At 32.3% G+C, this 25939-nt stretch overlaps 1 protein-coding gene across 1 annotated transcript in view; it reads left to right on the forward strand.

Annotated features, from left to right (window-relative positions):
- Nucleotides 1-19762, forward strand: part of MDGA2 (MAM domain containing glycosylphosphatidylinositol anchor 2) — a 297455-nt gene extending 277693 nt beyond the window's left edge. The window contains exons 12-14 of the mRNA XM_033188128.1: nucleotides 4679-4809; nucleotides 14065-14170; nucleotides 17830-19762. Coding sequence (XP_033044019.1) covers nucleotides 4679-4809; nucleotides 14065-14170; nucleotides 17830-17918 — 326 coding nt within the window. The 3' untranslated portion in view covers nucleotides 17919-19762. The remainder of the gene's footprint in view (nucleotides 1-4678; nucleotides 4810-14064; nucleotides 14171-17829) is intronic.
- Nucleotides 19763-25939: the final 6177 nt, after the last annotated feature.

Genomic DNA, 25939 nt, shown 5'->3' on the forward strand with positions numbered 1-25939 from the left:
CTGTTCATTAGAATTTATGTACAATATTCATATAAATAAGTCTATATACTACATCATGTGGAAATTTTCTATGTCTATTGTGAAGTGTATATATTAACATATTACTAATAATTTATGTAATTATGTGTTATCAAAATGAGATCGTCTTAAAGCCAAGGAGTAGTAAATGATATCAGATAAATCCTATTGCCCTAAACAAGCATAAAAATGGGCAAAATATGTTAGAAACCATTTTTTAGAGAATAGACCAAAAAACAGGGTAAGACTGCAATGGGTGAGAAAAGAGAAAGTAATGGATTGATCTCCATGACAGTCAAGCTCTCTGACTAAGGACAATTTCCTGACCTTGCCACAGATCCCAGAAATTCAAGCAGAATGTGAAGATCCCACTCAGTCAGGGAACAAAGATTAGCATACTGTACAACTGATGTCATTGGAATCTGTAGGTCAGGACAAAAGAAAGAAAAGAGATGTGCAGGGTTGAATCCAGAAGTCTGTATGGGGTTCCCTCATGAGTATTTGCTGAAGACTAGACTGTACATGTAGAAGACTAGAAAAGCCAAGACTTATAGCAACCTTTGTGGGACTGGCAGCACAACAAAGATGGGGAGTGCAAGGAGACCCGAGAGGAGAGCAGCATGGAATATTGAAGTCTCAGCCATGAAACTTTATGAGAGTGTAGAGATCTCATAAAACCCCTGGCAGCACTATGAAACCAGAAAGGCTAGAATCGTACCTGGGAGAAAGGCCTTCTCTAGACATTCTCTAAAAAAGCCTAAATGCAAGCCCCAATAAGATTCATAGGTAAGACAGATTTGGAGATTGAGTCCCATAAAGTTAGAGAATTTAAGGCAACAATTTTGGGTTTTCACAGATCTGCATTAGTAGTGGAAAACCAAGCCTATACAAGTTCAGCATGGTCAATTTATAACTGAACAGTGTGCTATAACAAGAGCCAATAGCCTTCTGAGAAAGATTACAGCTGAAGAGTCTCTATAATGTCCTATTTACAATGCTCATTACTCACTGAAAGTCACTAGATATACAAATAAATAGAAAATACGATTCATAGCCATAAAAAGTTAACATCAGTTCGTAGGAACCAAACTTAAGAAAGTTAAACTTTGGACTTAGCAGATAGAGGCTTTAAACAAGGTATTATAGGCCAGGCACAGTGGCTCACGCCTGTAATCCCAGCACTTTGGGAAGCCGAGGCAGGTGGATCACGAGGTCAGGAGATGGAGACCATTCTGGCTAACACGGTGAAACCCCGTCTCTACTAAAAATACAAAAAATTAGCTGGGTGTGGTAGCTGGCACCTGTAGTCCCAGCTACTTGGGAAGCTGAGGCAGGAGAATGGCATGAACCCCGGAGGCAAAGCTTGCAGTGAGCCAAGATCGAGATCGCGCTACCGCACTCCAGCCTGGGCGACAGAGCGAGAATCCATCTCCAAAAAAAAAAAAAAAAAAAGATATTATAAATGTGTTCAATGAAATAAGAGAATGTGCTGAAAGAATCAAAGGAAATAAAATGAGTGAATGGATAAAGAAGTTCAGCAGAGAAAGAAACTATACAAAAGGACTAAATAAGAATTATACTACAAAGTACAATAAAAAAATTTACTGGATGGGCTTAACAGAAGACTGGAGATGACAGAAAAAAAAATCAATAAACTTGAAGACAAGGAACATTTTCTAATCTGAGAAAATAGGGGAAAATATTGAAGACAAATAAACAGAGCCATAATGACCTATAAAAGAATATCAAGTTACATTATATATATAAGTACTTAAATATATATTATATACATAATTGACTTATATATAAGTCAATTGTGCAAAAGAAAGGAAAGAGACATGTGGCAGAAAATATTGTTAGAAATAATGGGGCCAGGCATGGTAACTCACATCTGTAATCCCAAACACTTTGGGAACCCAAGGCAGAAGGATTGGTTGAACTCAGTTGGAGATCCACCTGAGTAAGATGGAGAGACTCCATTCACTTAAAAAAAAAAAAAAAAAAAAGCTAGGCATGTTGGGGTGCCCCTATAGTATGAGCTACTTTGGAAGCTGAGGTGGGAAGATCCCTTGAGCCCAGGAGTTTGAGGCTGCAGTGAGGTGCGATGGCACCACTGCACACCAGTCTGGGTGACAGACCAAGACCCCCTCTCCTAAAAAAAGAATAAGATTAAATAAAACAAATTTTTAAAATAATTAATGGAAAAGACTTAGAAGAAACTCAGCATAACCCTGAGCAAGATGAATCTAAAGAAAACCATATTTACATTCATCACAATCAACTACTGCAAACCAAAGACAAAGGGAAATTCTCCAAAGCGGCCTGAGAGAGAAAGAAAAGCATACTATGTACAAGACAAACAAAAATGAATGCTGGTTTATTTCACATTAGAAATAGCATGCAGAAGATAATGGAACACCTTTAATATGCTGAAACAAAACCTGCCATCTATACCTCATGAGAAATATGAGAGAAATGAGAATATTTTTACTTAAAGGAATCAGAGAAATGTTGTCCCTAGAAGCTCACCACTGCAAAAAACTGCTAAGGGATGCCCTTTGGGCCGTGGGTGCCAGATTGTAACTCAGATCTACAGGTAGAAATGTAAACCACCAGAAATGGGAATAAGTGGAAATTGAAATGCCCTATTTCCTTTCTTCTTATAATTTATAGAAAATATATTCATATCTGGCTCTCAAAAATAGTACCGTAAAGTGAGGTTTACAATGTAAACAAAAGTAAAAGATATTTGAGTAAAGAAATGAGGAAGATAAATGAATTATATGTTGTGTAAGGTTGTTACATTTGTGGAGATATAGAATCTGAAGTGAATAGGATAAGGTAATAGTGGAACATGTGAAGAGAGTTTGAATTACGATTTGTAAGTATGAAGAAGTAAAATATTAACTCTAATTAGACTCTGAAAAGTTGTATCTTGTTAACTCTAAAATAATCACTAATGCATAGTAAAAGGAGATATAGTTAAGAAGTCAGTACAGTACATAAATTGAAATCTTTTGTTTTTTTATAAATCCTGAAAAAAATCCATTCCTGAAAAAAGGAATGGAAGGGGATAGGGAGAAGGAAAAACAGAAGACAGAAATGCAAACCAACAAGATGGTGTATTTAAGTATAAACACATCAGTAAAGTACATTAAACAGAAGTAAACTAAGCATTGAATTTAAAATGACTAATAAAACAATGACATAAATATCATCAGTGTTACACTGAGGGAAAGTCACCAAACACACAAAAATTATATACTGCCTAATTCCATTAATATGACACTCTATAAAAAGAAATCATTAATTAGTGATAGAAGCCTGATCACTAGTTATCTAGCAAAGGGAGGGTGGCTGGGAAGATAAACTACAGAGGAAAGTGAGAGAATTGTTTGAGGAAATGGAAATGTTCTGTATCTTGAATATTGATATAACCAAGATACATTGATTGTATCTTGATGGAGTACTTACATTGTAGTAGACATTAGTCTAAAATTATTGGCCTGTACACATAGTAATGAATGAATTTTATTGCATGTAAATTTTACCTCAATAAAGTTGATTTTTAAAATTATCTATTAAAATATTGATTGCCTAGTGATTAAGATGTAAGACTCTGAAACTCCCTGAGTTCAAATCCTGCTTGTGCTATGTTCTTACTGTATAACATAGGGCAAATTGTTTAACCCCTCTAAGTTTTATCATCTATAATGTGGGGACAATAATAATAAGTACTTCATAGGATTGTTGAGAGGATTAATTCCTCATCTGGAGTAAGTGTTCGAAATATATTTATTGTATTAATATCATTATCATCATTAATATCATTACTGTGTACAGCACATTAAACTGTTGAAAGAGATATCAAATGATGAGATAAAAGCTATCTTCATTTTATATTCCAATAACTATTTTAGAAGAAAAATGAGACGGGTAAAAATCAAACTGAAAAAATATGATTCTAAATGATAATATAAGATGACAGAATTAGAGTCCAACTCTGAGCAAGTTAGTCAGTACATGATTACATGCTATATTCATTTCCTCTTGCTACTGTAACAAATAACAAATGATCACCAACTTCATGACCTAAAACAGCACAAATTTATTATCTTATTCTTGAGAATAGAAATCTACAGAAAGCATTCTGGGCCTAAAATCAAGATGTCATCAGAGCTGGCTTCTTCTGAAGCTCCAGGAGAGAAGCCCTTTCCTCTGCCTTTACTAGCTTCAAGAAGCTGCCAGTAGTCCTCATGGCCCCTTCCTCCATCTTCGAAACCAGCCATGTAACATCTCTTTCTCTCTCATGGCCTTCTTTCCTGTATCACATCTCCCTCGGCCTCTGTTTTATAAAGCTATATGTAATTGCATTTAGGACTCACCCTAATAATCTAGAATAATCTCCCCATTGCAAAATCCTTAAATCCCTTTTGCAGTATCAGGCAACATTCACATGTTCTAGGGAATTAGGATATGGTTACTTTTGGATCAAATGTCAAATGTCATAAGAGCAAAACAGGAAATGAGAGAAGAGAGGACAAGACACTAGAGTGTTCTGTAAAATTTCAGTTTAAAAAGTGTACAAGTATTTGGTCAAGGAAAAACAAATTTGAGTTGAAAATGACTATGCAAAATAAAATTTTATTGTCATTTTTAGGCGTCTTAAATGTTTATCTACGTTTGAAAGGGCAAACAACAATAGAGAATCCACTGTGGTCTTCAAGTGGGAATAAAGGACAAAGATGGAATGAGGCTCATGTTAATATATACCCAATTACTTCATTTCAGGTAAGAATAGTAATTTTGGCTAATTAATTGCTGTAAATGAGCATAACATTAAAGGTAGATCTTGAGGAAATATTAAAATATGAACATTCAGAAATCCCATGATATAAGCATCACAAAAATTATATGATTAAGTTTTGCTTTAGTTCTAAAAGCTGCTTTATAAAGATAAATGCGCTTTTCCTTTATTCATTAATACTCATCAAGTAATTGGTTTGAATAATAGTTTATCAAAATTTAAATGATTTGCCTGGATAAAATGTAATCCATTTCTATAAAACCACATGCTTATATTTTACTCCCTGAAAAAAAAAATAGAGAGAGATGTATATATATAAGTTTCTATAATAATGGAACTTGGTAATCAATTCTCAATCTGTTTGAATTTTTCTTGATGAAATTTTATGTAGTCATAGCAAAAAGTTCCTTTTGATTTAATGCCATATCAGTAATTGATCACTGATTATTAAAATAAAGATGACTTTATTTTTCTTTGTTTCTATATAGAAAAGTAGCAAAACTTAGAGAGTTAGCTAAGAGAGTTACCAGTAAAAATATAGAAGTTGTAAAGACTGCAACACTGGCCATTATAGCTAGAGACAACAGATGATTAAGCTATTTCAATGGAGTTAATACAGTTTTTAATGATTTTAATGTGTATAAACATATATACATATATAAATATATATCTACATATCCAAATATTTTTATATTTTAAAAATATGGTAAAATATCTTCAAAGTCTATGACATATATCTTCTGCAGCTCTATGCCTTATTTCAAAAGAATTCAAATCTATTTCATGACACTGTATTTATAGCATTGAATATTTCTTCTACTAGTGTTTTTTTTGGATGCATTTCATGGCATATGTTGAGTAAGGGTATAGAAAATTGTGCCAATTTTTAATTGGTAGAATGACCTTTTCTTGTAATCTAATCTATAAATTCTAATTGCTTTGGAGATTGAACTTCTAAATCAAACCAGGATGATAAAAATATAGTCATTCACAATGATAAAGAATCAGAGAGTAAGGCTAGCCAATTATCTACAGATATTTAAAAGATTTATTCCCATATGGTTTTGAAAAATAAAAGAATCATTTTGTTTCTATGAAGAACAATACAGTTGTGAAAATGAATGACAACATATCATCAAACTAAATTAAACTGTGAAGACAGGATTCCAAAGTATTACTGATACAAGTAACCTTAATATTAAAATGTATATACTGATATTGTCATTAAAAAGCAAAATTTTTTCTAAAAAGTTGATATTATTCTAGATATACTTTCACTTCCCACATGACTGCCTTTCCAACACAAAATTCCAGCAAAGTTCACAATAAACAAAAATACCAAGATCATAATATATCACACATTTTTTGAAAGTTTCCTCTGATTAAGCATCCTTGTTTTTGTTGTTGTTGTTGTTGTTGTTGTTGTTGTTTAAGAACTTTTCAGATATTGTACCATATTCTTCTTGTTTGCATTGTTTCCAGGAATAAATCTATGGAGAGCCTTAAATTTATTCTTCTATATGTAATGTGACTTTTTTCTCTGGTTGCTTTTAAGATTTTCCTTATCACTCATTTTTATAAATTGTATTGTGATGTGCTTTGATATATTTTTCTTCCTTCTATATGTGCTTTGTGTTCGTTAAATTTCTTGGATCTGTGGATTTATAGTTTTCATAAAATTTGAGGTTTTTCTCACTCATGTTTCTTCAGATACTTCTGCTAGTCCTCCTCTCCTTTGAAGATTTCAATCACACATAGATAAAATTGCTTGAAAGTGTCACACAACTCATTAAGGCATTTTCATTTTTTTCTATTTGTGTTTAATTTGTGACAGTTTTTATTCTGTCTTCACATTCAACAATTGTTTCTTCTGCAATGTCTAATTTACTTTTAGTTTTATTTGGTGTATTTTTCATCTAAGTCATTGGATTTTTCATCTCTGTAAGTTCAATTTGAATCTTTTTAGAAAATATTTGTATGTCTTTAGTTAATATTTTAAATGTATGAAATCCAGTTATTATAACCATTTTAAATTATCTGTTATTGCCAACATCTATATAAGTTCTTGGTTGGTTTCAGTTGATTGATTTTTCTTCTCATAATGGATCATTGTTTTCGTTATTTTTTTACAAGTCTGGTAATTTGACTGGGTACCAGACATTGTGACTATTACCTTGATAGGTGCTGAATATTTTTGTATTCTTATAAATATTCTTGAGCTTTTTCAGGGAAGATAGTTAAGTCACTTCAAAACAGTTTCATTATTTTAGGTGTTGCTTTTAAGATCTGTTAGGCGAGACTAGAGTAATGTTTGGTATAGGGCTAATTATTTCTCATGATGGAGGCAAGACTATTCTGAATCCTCCACCAAATGTCCCATATATTACGAAATTTTTCCATGTGGTGGATGGGAGCAGTCACCATTCCCAGTCCTGTGAAGGTGGGCACTGTTAACTCAAATTCATCCCTCTGGTTCTTTCCCAAGTATTGGGTAGATTCCTTATTTCGTGTCCTGATCAGTACTCTGCTGAATACTCAAGGGAGACTCTCTGCAGTGCTCTGTTTCTCTCTTTTTCTCTGCCACTGTTTTTCTCTGGTATTCTGCCCTGAACATTCCAGCTTCCTTTGTTTTTTTGAACTCTCATCTCCTCAACTCAGATTTTCTACCAGGTTTCACCTTCTTTTCCTCTACTTGCACCATGGCCTATAAACTTTGTATTGGTCAACAGAATTCACCTTATTTGACTCCCATTTCCCAGGGAACACACGTCTTCATTATCTGATATCTAGTATCCTGAACACTGTGGTTTCATATACTTGGCCCAGTTATTGGTTGTTTAAAGTAGAAAGACAGCTCTTGTTCCTGTTACTCTATATTTCTTGGAAACAAATGGAAAAATTTGTATTTGTAAATTGTTTGAATTGATGCATTTTTAAGCTATTTAAATGATCAATGGAAAATAAAGATAGATAAAATCATCTTTTTATTTTGATCTATGCTCTTTCATTTCCCAACATATTTCTAGGTCTATTGGCTAAGGACTTTAGTTCATTAATCTTGATTGTTCAAGGAAACATGAAACACAACTAAATAATCCCATGCCACTTTTGTTGTTTTTGTCTTATTTCATTTTAGAGAAGATTTGTTTTGAATTGTTTTATACGAAGTATTATTTCTACCCAAAAATCTTTTATAACTTCTCAAGCTTCTCAAAAATACTTTTTTTGGTGTGTAACATCTTCTAGGAACTCCTGATAACAACAATGATACCAATATATTACCATATAAATTAAGTTGTGAGAAGCTTTACTATTACTCAAATGTAACTTTCTGGCATTTGAGGATGTATTTAAGTGGAAGGCAAAACTTTTACCTCTTGAAGTTTTAAATGGAATATAAGTGACTTTGAGTCTCTTTCACTAACATTTATGCTGTTTTATTTGTTTTGAGTTGCATGACTTTAAATTAATTTGATCCATAAATCCTTTAAAAATTACTTGGACAGTCCTTTGTTTGAGTGGGTCCAATTAGTTTGCTTAGTTGAAAATACAATTATTGTTTAGTACTTTTCAAGACAAGTAGAAGTTTTATTCTATTGAAATTTATGTTGGGTTCATTTACTAGAATTAACTTAGCATGATCAGTGCTTGGGATAAAAATATATTTTGCTACATTTGAAAAAATTAGGGCAATTCCAAAGAAACAAAATGGATATATTCTTATAATGTCAATTAATTTTACATCCCATACCAAGGAAAATATTTAACCATCCCCTTTTAATGCTTTACTTCTTTCATAGTATATTCCAAATGTTTTCCAGGGGTAAAGTATATAAATAGATTATAAGACACAAAATGCTCCTTACATTTTCTTAGTTTAAGTGAAAGGGATTCTGGAAATCTCCTGCTCTTACTTATTCATTTCAAGACTTAGAAATAGGTTTTGACATAATTTTTGAGAAAATTAAGGTAGAAATGCTTAACACTGTAACAGGGACTGGAAAAGAGACTATACTGCTCTCCTTACATCATTCTGCCCTATGTTCCAACTAAGAATAATAATAAGTTAGAAAATATTGTCCTCATTAGTAGACATTACATGCTCATGTAGCATATCTGGCATTCCAAGCCACATTCCAGGGCAATTATATGGATACAATGGTGACTCCTGACTTAACCATTAAAAACATTTACCAATTCCAGCTCACAACTTGATGCATTTCTTTGTCTTTCCCAACAGTCGACTCTCACATTATTATTTAACATTAGAAGTTCTGACAGCTAATTGACATTTGTCCCACAAGTTGAACTGGCAGAGCACTGTGAAGTTAAACTCACCGTTCTGATTTGAGATGGTTTCCCCAGGGAAAAAGCCAAGGCTACCCACTAGGTCTATTATGTTGTCTCTCTTCAAATTTATTCTGTAATGGTTGAGGATAGTTCAATTATTTACTAAACCAGTAATAAAATAAAGATAATATTATTAATGCTAATGGTTATTTTAAAATATATTTATATCCTGAAGCTTTTCAAAGTGATATGTACTGTCGGTTTTCAAACTGCAGTCTTAGGGTTTTGCATTTGCCTTAGCAGTAATGATTAGAAGTGATTTGCCTTTTGTCAGGAAGAAACTATATTGTAAATATTTGCAAAAGTCACCATTAAAAATGAAGGCAAATCATCAGAAGTGCATTGTATTATTTAATTCCCCCATCTACTTTTACTCATTAGTGATTCATGTAGCTCTTCTTTTCTTGCTGAGAAATTACATATGAACACACACTTGCATAGCATCATCTATATTTTTATTTTGACATCTGTATTTATATGCTTTGAAGCATTATAATGTGTGTAAGAAACTGTCAATTGATGAACTGAAACGATTTTGTGAGGTATAATTCTAATACAGAAGTCGACATTAATTTTAAAATTCCCATTTGAATTTACTCACCAAAAGTTAATTTTCTGATTATGCAGTATTTTTTATATGTTAAGTTTGCTGAGTTGCATGAACACACTGTGAAAACATTTCAATTTTAAACTCGTCATTTCAATTAAGGGAAATAATTTTAAATAATATTGCTATTGTATGGGAGGAATAGGTTTTGCATAATTTTATCCCTCTTTTAGGAGACCTAAACCTTAACATTTTCTCCATGAGTACCTAGATGCTGTTAATTCCTTCTTCAAGTCAGTTAAACCAAATGCATTTCAGAAGTACTGAAGAGGAAACAAAAATGGTTTTATCTCTGTAATGTAATAGTAGTCAAAATAATGATGGAAAGTCATAAAAATATGATAAGTTAACTTTTTAAACTAGAGTCTTAATTCTCAAAATAAATATAATTAATATTTTTTGTTGTGTAAAGATCACATCTTCTATGGCTAAACACATCATATTTTAATGGACTTATAATTTCTCATCTTTATATTCTAGAAAATGCCAAGCAAAGATTTATTTTTACAAATGCTTAAAAGTTTGGCTAAGGCACATCATTTAAATTTAATATTTACACTTTATATTTGTCTAATCTAACTCACACAAAAACAATGTCAAGTAAAACATGCTCTCTCTAGATCTTAGTCTAGGAGCCATTTATGAATCTGTTCAAATCTATAAAATTTAATTACAATAATTCAGAAATATAATTGTAGTCAAGAGCTCAGAGCATAAATAAAACAATGCAATAAATATTTCTTTGTGAAATTCAACCAGTTAAAAACTAATCTATATTTTCCTAATAGCAAAACTGTGGCAATCAAAAGGAAACAAACATGCTACACAGGATCTTTTTCTTTCTGTTCAAAAAGGACCCTGTGGAAGACTGCAAGTATTTATCTGGCCTATTAAAATAGATTCATCATCACAAGATTACAAATAAATATTAAAAATATAAATTATGACTGTACTAAGAGTTTTATTCCTGGAAATTATTTTTATCATTCCAATAAATAACCACTAATTAGATTTATTTACACACAATGTCTAAAATTCCTACTATGCTTAAAGAAATTACCTTGCTTTATCAATGACAAAATGTAGTATCAATAATTATAAATATAAATGTAAATAATATATTTGCAAATCAGCCTACTTTTTTTTACTGTACCACTTCATTCATTCCATATCACCAAGGGATGAAATATTCACATAAGGTAATGTTGTAGGTATACGAAGCCCTGTGGACACATGATGCTTTGATTTTTGTTGGTTTCTACTTTCGCTCTTCAGCAGACCACAAACTTATAGTCAACATATTGCCAGTAGGTAGGTAGCACACATACTAAATTACATTAATCAATCTGCTTCCTGATGTTTACTACAGATGGTTTCTGACACATTCTCTCAATCTGACTACAAAAGGGTCTGTCTTTCACAATTTCACTGTTCTTGGACTTTTTCTTTTTTTAGCACAAGCCTAGGTCCAACCTTTTGATTTTGATCAAGCTGCACAGGGAGGCAGGAAGACAGGATGAAAAAGAAAAGTAACAGAAAAAGGAAAATTGTTTAATCCTTTAAAAGCAGTAGCAGAAGTGTTGAAATGCTTTGAGTAATGGCATGATCGTTGTAATTGAACTATGACTTTCCCAGGATAGCAGCTTTGAAAAATTCAGAAATGACTTTGATGACATGTATGTTTTAGTTTTGATTTTTAAAGAAATCTCACCATTTTATGTGACTCCTACCTGGAAGTAACAAGAACTTACTAAGTGAAAGCAATTGTGTACTTTGAATAAGAAAAAGCGTAGATATTTTCTTCAAACTTTTTACCTTTACATAGCTAAGATGGGAAATCCATGTACTGCCATTTTGTTTTGGCTTCAGTGACACAGAACACAGGGATGTTTTTCAAACATCCTTCCTAATAAAAGGATTTTTACTTCAGCTTTATCTGTGTAAATTTCAAGTGCGAGCAGGTGCAGAGCATTTTAACCCACCTTTATTAGACTCTTCACCACATCTCACTTGCCCACATAAAGCACATGGGAATGCAAACCCCTTATCTTTGCTATGGCTACATTGTAAAACCTGTATTGCACTCTACAAAGAGTATTTAATAGTAACTATTGATTTACTCTAACATTGACTCTCTATCAGGTAAGGGACACATATCAAAGAGGGAAAATATACCCCAAGACTTAAAAACCTACCTTTTGGAAAAACGGAAATATTTTCTCACAGGTAGTTTGCTCATAGGGGCACTTTATAGACCTTAAACAACAATGTGCTTGAAATGTAGTCACCTCAGCCTTGTTCAGTATAGGAGATAACAGTTGTAATGTCTAACAATGACTATAGGGTACTGGTTAAATAAATTATATCCATAATGTGGAATATTCTGCACCTTAAAATGACTTCCCTTTCTCCATATTTAATTCTCTCAAATGTTTATACTGTTCATTTTTTTTCTAAATTGTTTCTCATAGACCTTCCAATAAAGGACTGTTTAAAAGTCTTCTGAGACTTTTTAAAGCCACTTCCCAGTTACCTTTCCAGACACCATCCTATCTCCAATGGAAGTCATCAATTCCAAGCAGCCACAATAATACTTCTATCTGAGGACTGAAAATGTGCTAAACTGCTAACTTGGTTATAGTGTTTTATGTAATACACTTGTGCTGTAGTTTTCTGATGAACCGTGGTAGCTACAAAAGCTTTTATCATTTGAAGGAACAAGCGTAGTACATAAAACAGTAGAACCAAGCTAGCAGCTGCCATTTTGTTTTGGCTTCGGTGAAACAGACCATTTTAAATGTTTTTCAAAGAGATGGCTTTGGAGAATCTTTAAGAACATGCTTATCTTAACATACACAAGCAGGAAACTCCATATTTATCATATTTATATATCAGTAAGAACTCACATTTTTCTCTGCTATCAAATCATGAAAATTATTCTTTGTTTATGAACTACATTTAAGTGAAGGACAGGGTCTCAATACAAAAGTTGACAAGTGATTCCCTCTGCTTACTACCTGGAGATTCCCTTTGATAAAATTATGAGAGCATATCAAAGAACATTGGATCAATTTCTCAAAAATAGCCTAAGTTCTCTCAAAATCATCGTAATAAAGCTATGGCTCTCCCAGGACAGCAGCTTTGAAAAGTTCAGAAATGACTCTGATTTGCCTTTGAGGAGATGTTTTCAAATAAAAACAAAAACAAAAACTTTGGCATTGATAAAAATAAACATTGTCAAGTCTGTTGTGATGACATAAGTCTAGAAATGTTATTAATAATGCACATTACCAGATTGATGTTAGAAACAGCTTTTTATAAAACTATTCTTTGGAATGACCAAAATAGATATTTTCTTTTAACATGTAAATATTTTTCTAGAACTATACACCTACCACTAAATGCATGAATTGCCTTACAGTATCAAAAAGATTAAAAAGTTTTCCTGAAAGCAAGGAATAATTTGGGAGTCATAAAGAAAATTCTAAGAGTCTTGTTGCTGTAAAAATAAAAAATATATATAAATTTGCTAATTGTGCTTCTATTGTCATTGTATTGAATATTTAATAATAAAGGATTCTGATTGTACTCATTTATTCTTTCAATATTCATGCACTGAGCCTCAGTGACCACCATTGTTATAGCCACCATAAATTCAAAGGTATACCATGAGATATTCAACATAAATAGACTGATAAATATCTTCAAGTTTAAAAAATGGAATATCAGCAGTGAAATCATGGAGGTAATTATAAAGTCAACATGGGAATATGACGAACATATTCAATCTGTTTGTGAGAAATCAATGTCAGAGATAGAAAAACTTTGGTCTGGGCTTCAATATACATATTACTGTTGTAAAGAATCCAGAATTGATTCATTCTTTAAAATATTTCTAGAAAACTAATGTTATATGTTCAGATAAAACCAGAAAATATCTATGTCAGAGAAAGACTTTTCAAATAAAACATTTTTTCTTATCCTTAAAAATTAAAAGAGGATGTGTAGTCATTTTTTTATTGTATTATTTGATTAAATTTACTTTTGCTTTAAAATTGACAGAGAGCTTTTGATGAGAAAAACTAATATAGTGCAAGGAAGATTGAATTACCGTTTTTGGGATGACAATTTATGTTTTCTGCACGTTTTAATTCTGAAAGTCATCAAATCTAAAAGATGCCGGGATTACTGACAAGTTTACTTTTGTCTCCTTGATTTCTCAAAAGAAATTGATCTGCAAATAAAAGCTCCACATTTAGGTTTGTTTCATTCATATTTGTAGCTCATTTTTGAAGGTATCCGAGGTCCTGGAATAGAAGGTGACATTGCTATTGACGATGTATCAATTGCAGAAGGAGAATGTGCAAAACAAGACCTAGCAAGTAAGAGTAAGTATCTTTGCTTGAGATGGGTTTGTTGTAACGTTAAAGTAACATTACTATTAAATTAACATTTAATTAAATTAATTTTAAAAACAGTTATTTTTAGTTGGTTTATTTAAAAATTCTTATATCTAATACCCTAAAGTTTCTTCAGTTATTTTTAAAGTATTAAATTCAATTGCAGATATATTTGGCCTAAGATAAAATAGAAGTGACATTTTGATTTAGATCTGTGTAAGGCAAGTACACTTTTATTGTTAAGATTTTAAAATACTTTGACATTATTTGTTTTAGACGATTTTAAAACTTTTATTAAAATATTTGATGAACCTGTATACGTAGCACATATTTATAATGTAAATTGTATTAGTCAATCTTCATACTGCTATAAAGAACTGCCCAAGACTGGGCAATTTATAAAGGAAAGAGATTTAATTGACTCACAGTTCAGCAAGGCTGGTAGGCCTAAGGAAACTCACAATCATGGCGGAAGGTGAAAGGGAAGCAAAGTACCTTCTTCACCAGGCGGCAAGGAGAATTGCTGAGAGAAGGGGGAAGTGCCCCTTATAAAATCATCAGATTGGCTGGGCGCGGTGACTCACCCCTGTAATCCCAGCACTTTGGGAGGCCGAGGTAGGCGGATCACGAGGTCAGGAGAATGGAGACCATCCTGGCTAACACGGTGAAACCCCGTCTCTAGTAAAAAATACAAAGAAATAAATTAGCCGGGCGTGGTGCCGGCCCCTATAGTCCCAGCTACTTGGGAGTCTGAGGCATGAGAATGGCGTGAACCCGGGAGGCGGAGCTTGCAGTCAGCTGAAATCACGTCACGGTACTGCAGCCTGGGCAACAGAGCAAGATTCCGTCTCAAAATACATAAATAAATAATAATAATAATAAAATCATCAGATCTAGTGAAAACTCACTTTCATGAGAACAGTATGGGGGAACCGCCCCCATCATTCAATTACCTCCACCTGGTCTCTCCCTCGAAACGTGGGGATTATGGGGATTATATTTCAAGATGAGATTTGTGTGAGGACACAAGCCTTACCATATCAGCATAGATGTTTTTGTGCCTCCAGTTTATGAATATAGTGAATATATTTCCTGACTTAGCCAAATTTTTTTTTTTTTTTTTTGAGACGGAGTTTTGCTCTCATTGCACAGGCTGGAGTGCAATTGTGCAATCTCTGCTCACTCTGCAATCTCCGCCTCTCGGGTTCAAGTGATTTTCTTCCCTCAGCCTCCTGAGTAGCTGGGATTACAGGCGCGCGGCACCACGCCCTGCTAATTTTTTGTATTTTTAGTAGAGACGGGATTTCACCATGTTGACCAGGCTGGTCTTGAACTCCCAACCTCAGGTGATCCACCTGCCTCGGCCTCCCAAACTGCTGGGATTACAGGCGTGAGCCACCGCTCCTGGCCTTTTGCCAGCCATTTTAACAGATTCAGCATTGTAAAGAGCCTAAATACATATAGTAAGCAATGAAGTAGCCCTAATATGGTCTAATCTCCTATCTGCACCAAAAGCTTGTTTAGTAATTTGATTTTCACTTTATACCCTCTTTTGAATATGACAGTTTAATGATATCTTTAATTTTATTTTTTCATCACAGGTCCATTTTATAATAGAAGAGATATAAATAAAACATGATAAATAATGCACAAAGATTTAGAATTATGTGTTTAGCTACTTCTTAAAATCCTCATCTCTGTATTTCACATTTGAAGCTATGAAATCTATAAAATCATTCCTGTTAAAAATGACTGCAATTGAAGGATTATCTTAGACTCATCTGGAGTCTTTTATTTTGTGGTCATATATAGAGAAAGTAATCAAACTAAATTTACACAAATTGCTCATCAATTATTTAGCACATACAAAAGCATGAGAATCTATCTTGTGTAAGTCTAGAGCAAATCAGAGTCTTTGTTAATTTTCTATATTTGGTGAGAAACTATATCAGCCTAGATGTTGAAAGTTAAATGTGTACAATTGTCCACTGATTACTCATATGAACTGAATTGACTCAATTCTTAGGTATTGTCAAAAGACAAAAACTAAGATTTTTATATAACAATGAGCCATTTTGCTCATAGTATCTTGTCATAAACTTAGTATTTCAAGTACCATATTTAGTAAAAATTTATCCTTGTATCTGTCTAGTTCTGCTTTAGAAAACCAGTAGCTATATTCAAAAGAACAGTTTTTCTAATGCACAGGAAAACATGTATTCTCTTCAAAGGATAATAGTATTTCTTTTGAATTTCATAGTATGACTGAGTGGCAGTAACATTTTATTAATTAAAGGCAGTTACAACTATATACAGAAAGTTTACATTTTCATAATGTAAGCACAAATCTTATAAATAAATTCAATAAATTGAATTAAACTTTTCAAAGGAGGAAAGCAAAGGAAATTATTTACTCCCTAGTGCAGAAAGAAAGCATAACTGATAAAAGTAGCCACAGTTAAATGCCTGTGAAAGCCCATAGGGACTTCATTACTGTACAAGTTCTATTACAATAGAATATTTTTATAATTAGTTTTTTTCCTCTTAAACTAGCAAGTCCAAAAAATGTGCGGCAGTTTTAAATATGAAAATACCCCCTATATGTATTGGGGATATTTTTATTTAAACTCTATAAATTAGGGGAAATAAATAATCTTAATTGAACAAAAATAATCTATTTGGTATCAGAAAGTTTACTGTTACATTTGTGTCATTTAATTACCATTTATTAAGTTCATTTGGATGACTAGGATTTGATTGATTGATGATTATTAAATGAATATTATATTCTAAGTACAGACCAACCTGAAGGCTGAAAGCCTCTTCCTGATTCCTCAGGCTGCCAATTATTTCCGGGCGATAAATGGAACTATGGTCCACACCATCCAGATATAAGATTGTTTGTCTCCATTGTCAAACTCAACTCTACCCTAGATACAAGCCATTTTGTAACTTTAGTTAGGTAAATGAATTATACCTGTGTTATCCCTCCTCAGTAAGGCATGCATTCTAAGAGGCATCACCTGGACACCAGGTTTTAACAGAAATCCCAATTAAGTAGAATTTTCCAGGCTGATTGGTGGAAGGGATTTTTTAGTTAGAATGGACTTCATCATGCCTCTAAAAGTTAAAATAAAGAGAAAATGATTTGTATAATTTATAGATAATGGACTGATCTAAACATGGATAATCTACTAGTTGCAATAGTAATTTCAGTACACATAATCATCCCTTTCTAGTTTTCATTAAGATATTCTTTCAGTCTTCAAGCTTATCCACTTCTGGAAGCTTGAAAAACAAAAATCTACTTTGTGAAGATTTCTGATAATTTTCTCCATGTTCCTGCTTTCCTAGGGCTAGCAGAACTCTCTAAGATTGAGCTCAACCACAAACCTCTGTGAATATCTCACGAACAAGTTTTCATAGCATATTATATCAATTTAAAATCTGTAAATCTTTTTATCAAGTGCCTTACCATATATTCATTTTCCTTTTCACTTCCCTTAGCAATGAAGCTGATAAACAAAACAAAATAAAAATAAATATCCTCCATATACTTGTTTTATTATTCACCCAGGTTGTGTTAGTAGCTACGTGAAATGCTTATTCTTCTTTTTTTTGTTTGCATTTATTTTCCTTATCTTTAGATTCCGTTGATGGTGCTGTTGGGATTTTGGTTCATATATGGCTTTTTCCCATTATCGTCCTCATGTCTATCTTAAGTCCTCGAAGGTGACCTTATCCTGGCAGAGGCTATAAAAGATTCACCAGGCACTGGCATGAAGAAAGAGTCTTTGTAAATGGACATTGAACAAACAAACTACCAAAGATTCCTCCACTGACTACTGACTCAAAAACAAAATAATAAAAACAAATTTTTTTAAGCACTGGGGATAAAAAGACATCATGGAAGTATAACTTACTCCAAACTAAACATAAAAGATATTCTTGACCTGAGTAGAGAAGAGACCTTCAGGTGCTTTTGTGGCTAAAAAGATCACAGTGTCATCTGGTTGAACTCTGGAAAAAAAAAAAAAATGAAAAAAAGAAAAAAAAAAAGCTATAGAAATCCTTGTCAAAGCACAAAGTCATGGCTGGTTTTGTTTCAAATGAATAGTTTGCTTGTTACCATGGAAACCTAATGGCCTGCCAACAAAAACCTCACTGTAAACAGGGTACGTGAAGAGCTGGCATTTATTTTCCTTTCGAGAAGGTTTTCATAGAGAATTAAATAAATGTAGGCCCTTTTACCTCTGGCTGTTACCCTTCCTTGAAAATAACCCGAACTCAGAATTATTTAAAGCATTCATGTTTCTCCCCACCTTATCCCCATCCCACATTTATTATTATTATTTTTCTCCCATGGCTAAGCTAGATAACTGTATGCTGTCTCTTTTTGCATGCACTACTATCCAGGATGGTAAACCTGGGCTTACATATTACACAGGCTTATCGGAGTTTGCTTGCGGCCACTTGAACACCCAAACTACGTCATCTGTTCCAATGAAGAAACCAAACCACCATCTTTTATAAATTGCCATGGAAACCAAGTGCCTTCAATGAAACAAGCCTGAATAATTTTCAACTCAGAAGCTTGCACTGCTAAGAGTGGTTTGTGTAAAACTATTTTATAAACAAACTACAGAGCCTAAATGTGCAAATTACAGGCAAGACAACAAAGCCGCTTCTGAAGAAGAAAGGACCGAAGCTGCTGCGTAAGCCCATGCAGACAAGATATTTGTTGTTTAACCTCCTAGACAGCCATGGCCTTTCGGCTTATTGTCCATTAGAAAATTACTTCCATTGAGACCAGATATGGAGCAACACTTTTTTTCTTCCAGGTTATTAAATGGGTCAACCAGAGCAAAAGGTTATTAAGAATACTTAGTGCAGAAGACGGTAGAACACAAAAGTGATTTTTTTTTTACTCTAACCTCCACTTGAAATGAAATTGGCCCTAGCTTTAGAGGGAACAAGAAAATGTTTGGGATTGCAGTGCATACTAACTCTACAGTGGAACTGGGCCTGAAAAATCTGGCTTTATTCTAAACTCTGAGGGTAATATGCCTCTGCCCTTTAGTCAGACTCTGTGCAAATTGTGAAATATTATTTTATTATTTTACCAAGATTAAAAAACACTTTTACAAAAAAACAAAAACCTGTAAAAATGATTTTGAGCTACCTGAGGACAAATCATATCTTTAACCAGCCAGTTTTCCAATGCATTGTAAATTTCACTTAAATCTGTTGGTTATGAAAATTTGAAGATCCTTTTCCTTAAATTATCTCAGCTTTTAACTTCATTTAAAAAGACTTTTGCCTAAGAAGAGTATTATTATTATATGTTCTTTCAACACCCCAGGATTAAAAAAAAACTGCTTATGCAAGTAATTGGAATATAAGTATTAAATTATAACATTTGCGAGTATTAATATAAAAAGCACAACAAAATGTAGTGGAAAACGACAAAGCTTGATTTTTTAAAACAATTCTGTAGAAATGTTTGTGCAAATTCAGTAATTCAACTTAAAATATAACTTTACAGCTTATGTTCAATAAAGCCTCTTTCCAGGTAAGGTATGACAAGCAGTATGTGTGTTTGTTGAGAAGTATTCACTTATCACTAAAATGAAATTAGTTATACAATTTATTGGTTACCATGGGATAAATCTTCAGTGTTCCACATACCTTAATGTCTGCAGAAAGAAATTTTAATAGGAACTCCCTGATGCACTCTCCTATATTTGTAATACATGCAAAAAGCAGTTAAACCTTTGAAGGTTAAATATGAAATATATATGAACCTGGAATTTAATGTCTATTTTCAGTCAGTTCAAAAGGGGATCAGTTTGAATATTTAGGTAATGATGGAATTGATCTGAACCAAGCCCTTTAAATTAAACATAATAAACAAATGAGTTTCACAACTTATTTGAATGAATTAGGCATATTAATATTTTTTCAGTTTCACAGTAACCTGTACACTTTATCAGACCAAAGAGATTTAAGTACACGATATCTGGGGCATTTCTTTTACTTTTTACAAAATTTCTCTTCATCTTGACTTCCATTTTGTGGCAACTAGCCCCTTTTCTCCACTATCTCTTATCAGTAGATCATCCTTTTTAGTTGATTTTCTGCACTCTCATTCATGATAGTAGCAATGAAAATGTTTGAGATCTAAAAGGAGACTCAACTCATTGCCTCTCTCTCCCTTGATCTTTAAATTGATTTGAGTGAGGCTTTGCAAAAAAAAAAAAATTAAATAAAAAAAGACTATATTCAGAATATTTGAATATACATGTGTCCTTTTCAGGTAAACAATCAAATGTCCTATTATCCTAAGTAATCCTGCACAAAGAAACTACTGTAAGAAAAAGTTTCAATCCTACTACTAAGCATTTATAAAATACTAAAATCTTTCCTACCATCTCAAACAGTAAGAATACACAATGCTTCAGAAGTTGATGAGAACTGGCTGGTACTTCACAAATTAATTTTGATTAAATTTTTTAAAAATTGCAGATGAATGTGAAGAACAAAGGGGCAATCAGAAGAAGTGCAAAGCAATCAGGCTTATTGAGATGGTAATAAAATGTATATCTCAAATGGGTTCTGGATCATTCACATAAACCAACAAACAATTTGAATCAACATTTTTCACTACAGATCATATGTTCAGTTGCTTTAATTGAAAGTACATGGATAAAATGCAGAAATTTTAAAAGACTGGAACAAGTGAAATGTAAATTTTGTTAAGTAACCTCTTCTTTAATGTTAGTAAAAATAATGAAACTTTTAAAACACCCATTTAGCAACTGCCTTCCTTTTCCTAATACTTTTTGTATTTATTATGAACTGGACTCACCAACATATTTTTCCTTTTCCATTTTGATAACATATTTAAAGTGTAATTGATGCCAATATTTTTTGTTCTTTTATAGAGAGGCACCAGGCAATGGAGTTTTTAATGTTCTGGAAGAAAGAGTATACCATGTAATCTCTTATTGCCAGTAATTGATCCCAACTTTAATTTGGAGTATTATTCTATTTCATGAGTTAAAGAATGCTTGTCTCTCTACATATTAACATCTCTGCAATTGGGCCCATTTTAATTGCAATTGGCAGCATTTCTTTGTAGTGATATATGAAATGCATCATAGATATAATGAAATTCACTGAAGTCACTAACATTGCCAGAAGTGCCAAACAATGCCTAATATTACTACTTTTCGACAAACCCTAAAGTGAAAAAAAAACACCCAACCATATTTGTAAGGTTTACATCAAATGCTCACTGACTATGCAGTATTTAAAAATAATGTAATTTTTATTTTGTCCATTTTAAAAATCTGAGTCCTCTCTTTAAGTACATTATATACATACCTAGGTTCACTCTTTTTTTTTCTTTTTCCTGCTACGTGTTTTTTAATTCCACCACAAATCATAATATAACCCTGTTTAAAATGTTTCTTCCTTCAATGTTATTCACAGTACTTTGTCACAAGTTTGGCCTGTCATTAATTTTTCTTAAAGAGATTTGAAAGATGCATGGTACACCACAATGTCATGCAATAGGCTAAACTAAAGAGGTATTTCATTTCACACATATCACAGAATTGACTTCGGCATGGCAATGAATTATGATAATTATAACATTGAGAATTACAACCCAGCTAGTCAGTTACATCATGTAATAGAGTAAAAATAATTCCATTCTTTTGTATTTTAAAATATGATGAAATACAAATTACAACTGTATTAACGTTTCACCAAACATGCATTTTTATTTTAAAAACTTTATAATAAACATATATGTCAATAAAATGTGTAACTCAAAGAACAATTAATTCATTTAGTTATAAAGACTGTATGAACCTGACTGTGTTGTTTTTCATGATCGATTTTTCTTTGCTCTGGTTAGTGATTTGAAAGATGGTGATAGAATAATCTGATTTTTGTAGACTGATTTCCAAGTATTCTTGTGAATGCATATTATTTACCACAAAACTTTTTTTTTTTTAATGTGCCTTTCAAAGATCAGGGCCAATCAACAGACATTTAAACTGGAAAAATTTTACCCCAAATTAATTTGCTTCTTGGTTGATGACTACTTTTTACTAATTGCTTCATCTGTGTCTCACCAAAGCAGAAGGTACACTCTTCTTACAACTGGGTAGTTGATGTCAATGAGGAGTTATTGCATTTTCTGTGAAAACAATAAAATCATAGGGTTCACTCCCAAGCTATTTCCTTTCCTACAATGTTCCCTTTGTGGCTAATCAGTTTATTAGTTTTCTTAGTGCTTATTTTTAAAAAGCAATGTCTGGCTTTTTCTACTTCTACGTAGGAGAAAAGCTACCACAGAATGATCAGAACATTTTTCAAATCTAATATAAAACGTTCTTTGCTGAATATGCATAATATTTATCAGTAAACATGTATGTTGTTATTACACAGAAAAAGAAAGACTAAAGATTTGAAATCTTTATGTGAACTATGTCAGTTCTGAATCAATCCATATGTTCATGTCTGCTTAGAAAAATAAGCGAGGCTTAGAGAGGGAGAAATATTCCATATATTTGTATATGGATGACTTTATTAACATATTAATTTAAAGCTTAATAAATTAAGAGTGGTGATATCACTACCCTGAACGTACATTGAACATATTGAAATTAGGGAACTGGAATTCAAAATGTTGAGTAGGGCAGAGGTTAAACTCTGGGTAGAAACTGAAATAGTTTTCTCAAGGAAATATTTACAACTGATTGAATTTAGTTTCATTTGTACTAATTTTCCATGAGTTGAGCTAAAATGTATTCTTATTTTTCAATAAAACAATGAGAAATTCTATAAAATAGGGATTAGCTTGTTAGTTTCAGTTCGTTTTTGTATGGCTCTTAACTGTTGTCCTGGGTTTCCAGGATGTCATTTTTATTTCTTGAGTTTCATCAATATATTTAAATGTGTACGTTTAATCAAATATACATTGTGTTAAATTTATATTGAATATTAGTTTCATTTGAAATCTCAAAGTTTAGATTTAATTTCATTTTCCTTTTGATATTTTCCTCCTGCTAAATAGTTTCAGATAGCTGTATGTTATTTTCCCTTGGATTTTTTTTTCAATAAATGAAATTATGTTAAATACTCTATTATTGTTTTGGGGAAATTTCTACTGTCAATAGCACTTAAGTTAGAAACAAAAAGATATTTAGAAGAGCAGTTATGTTTGCGATGTAAGATAAAAATGCCATCATTTCTCTCACTTTTGAAAAGCTTTTATAGACTCAACACTGCAGTGAGCACCATTAGCCCATTAAGATATGTGTGGATTTTTACATCCTTTCTAAGGGATCATTTATAAGATTGTGTTAAACAAGCAGGCACTAAAATCTTCCTGAATTAATGTGATTTAAGAATTATAACTTAGTTTAGTAATCTGGGCTTCTGTATGAGATGTGAAATAATTGCGGTTTCATGGTGCTAATGTTATTCAGAAAGATAGTTTGAATCACATATTTCATGAGGCACTAGGCTAAATGTGAGTTTTCTGGGAGAAACAAATAATGTTGCTTGACAATGATTGAATGAACCAAAGCATAAAGAGAATTCTAAACATTCACTTGTGTATCATTGTTTCCCTACTGACATTTTAGCTTAATTTTATCTTTATTTTTGCTATTACATATCTAAATAAATCTAAGAAATTTTGGAAATGCAGGTGCAATTAACACTAGCAGACTCATTGACAGTGTTCAAAAGTCAACCCCCCAACTGCTTTCTAACTATGCGTTAATTACTGTTTATTTTTCATATGCTTTTTTAGTTGAATTAAGGATCTTACCTATATTTGTATTTCTGGTAGTCTTTAGTTGTCTACATACTTGCTTCCCAAATGAAACTGTAACCTCTTCCATCGCAAGGATGTGTCATTCACATCTTCAGTAGTCTCTATGGAACCTAGGTAAACTGTAAGTCACCGTTCTATGGAGACGACTGAATTAATGATTATTGAAATAATTTATGATTTAGAGTCATATGTAGACCAGAATTTATTCAGTTAACCTAAAAATGAGCAGCAACTTCATCTTTCACTAATAAAATCAATGTAATTTCATAGACAGAAGAGATCTCCTGTATATTGAGAAAAAATGAGAAACCAACTGAAGAAACAGTTTAACCATTTGCAACATAATTTTCTAGCACTTCTTAGTTTTACAGAAAACAATTGTATTTCTTAATAAAAGAGCAAATGTCAATGTTTCTGCAAAGAAAATCATGGTATATTTAAACTAAGGAAAATTAGATGAATTCTGTATATTTTGTGTTAGATATAATTATACATGAAAATAATACTTTAGGGAATCTCTACAACTAAAATGTATTAATTATAGAATATTATGCTTCATTTTACATGAGTAGGATCATATAAGCTCTAGCTAAATTCAGAATCTTAGCTCCTTTCTAGTGTTTGTTGCAGTATATATTTCTTGGGATCTAAACTTGAAGTGTAGTATACTCAGACATGCAAATATTTTTCAGAGTTGTATGATAATTTGAATTGTAATACAAAATTTTAAAATTAAGACTATTTTTGGGATAATAGTTCTTGCAGCAGCAACTAGATCTTATGAATGGAACAAAATAATAAGAAACAAATTAATTTTCAAAATTGGAAACAGCCTTGAATAGAGAGGACTATTAATTTTTATTATTTTAACTTGTTTCTGCCTTGAGTTACATTTTTTAATTTTCAAAACTAACACAATTTAACGGGTTGATGAGTCCAAAATATAAGGATTGTATGGTGCTAATATATGGCAGCCAAATAATAATTATTAAGTAAATGAAAAATAAGTAATACAATGTCTGTTGTGAATTTTTAATGAAAGAAACATACATTTTTCTTTTTTCAGATTTTGATAATATCTTGTACAAGACAGATTTTGAATGTATCCAAAAGGCTTTTCCAATACAGTCGTATCTGGGCATGCTAGAAGGGTACCCATTCTGAATGAATCCCCACGCTATAGAATATGATGCAATTATTCTGCAATTTCTCACTCAGTTATCCATTCCTTCATCCTTAGCGTTACTTTTTTCCATTTAGTCTTCTTTTAAACTACAAATACTTTCATAAGAGAAAGACATTAGCTCCTAATAATATGGGGCACATTTTATCAGATCAAAATCTTCCAATAACTAGAATAATAGACTGAGAAAACTTACCAGAAAGGACTAGGAAAAAGAAGGAGAAGCATGCTAAAAGAAGATGTATAGGACTTGAAAGACTACATTCATTTCATAATTTTCCTGAAAGTAGGTTCAGATTGCATACCCAATGCAGAAAATGTAGATAGAATGAGAAGAATGTCCACCTGTCAGATATATGCAGCAGATCAAAGAACAGAGTTGTAGAGTTTATAGAACAGAATCACAGACAATGAAGTCACAGAGATGGGAAAATATGAATAGGTATGGATAATGTAGTTTAAAATGAAGTTATTTAAATGAGTGCTCCCATCAGTACAAGAGAGACACAAGGAAAATTTTGTAATCAAAGGCATTTGGTAGAGACAAAATCTAAAAGGTGAAAATAAAGAATTCAAATCAAGTAAGTTTGAAAAGGAGTTGCAATAAACACATTTGCAAATATTTTACCGCATGATCTTCTTGCTTTCTCTTCTTTCCTTTTCAGTGACTATTTACAACTTGACTTCTCTGTCCACTTTCTCCTACTGTGTTATGTGA

This window comes from Trachypithecus francoisi, unplaced genomic scaffold (genome assembly GCF_009764315.1).
Source record: "Trachypithecus francoisi isolate TF-2019V2 unplaced genomic scaffold, Tfra_2.0 Lachesis_group3, whole genome shotgun sequence".
NCBI classification, from domain to species: domain Eukaryota; kingdom Metazoa; phylum Chordata; class Mammalia; order Primates; family Cercopithecidae; genus Trachypithecus; species Trachypithecus francoisi.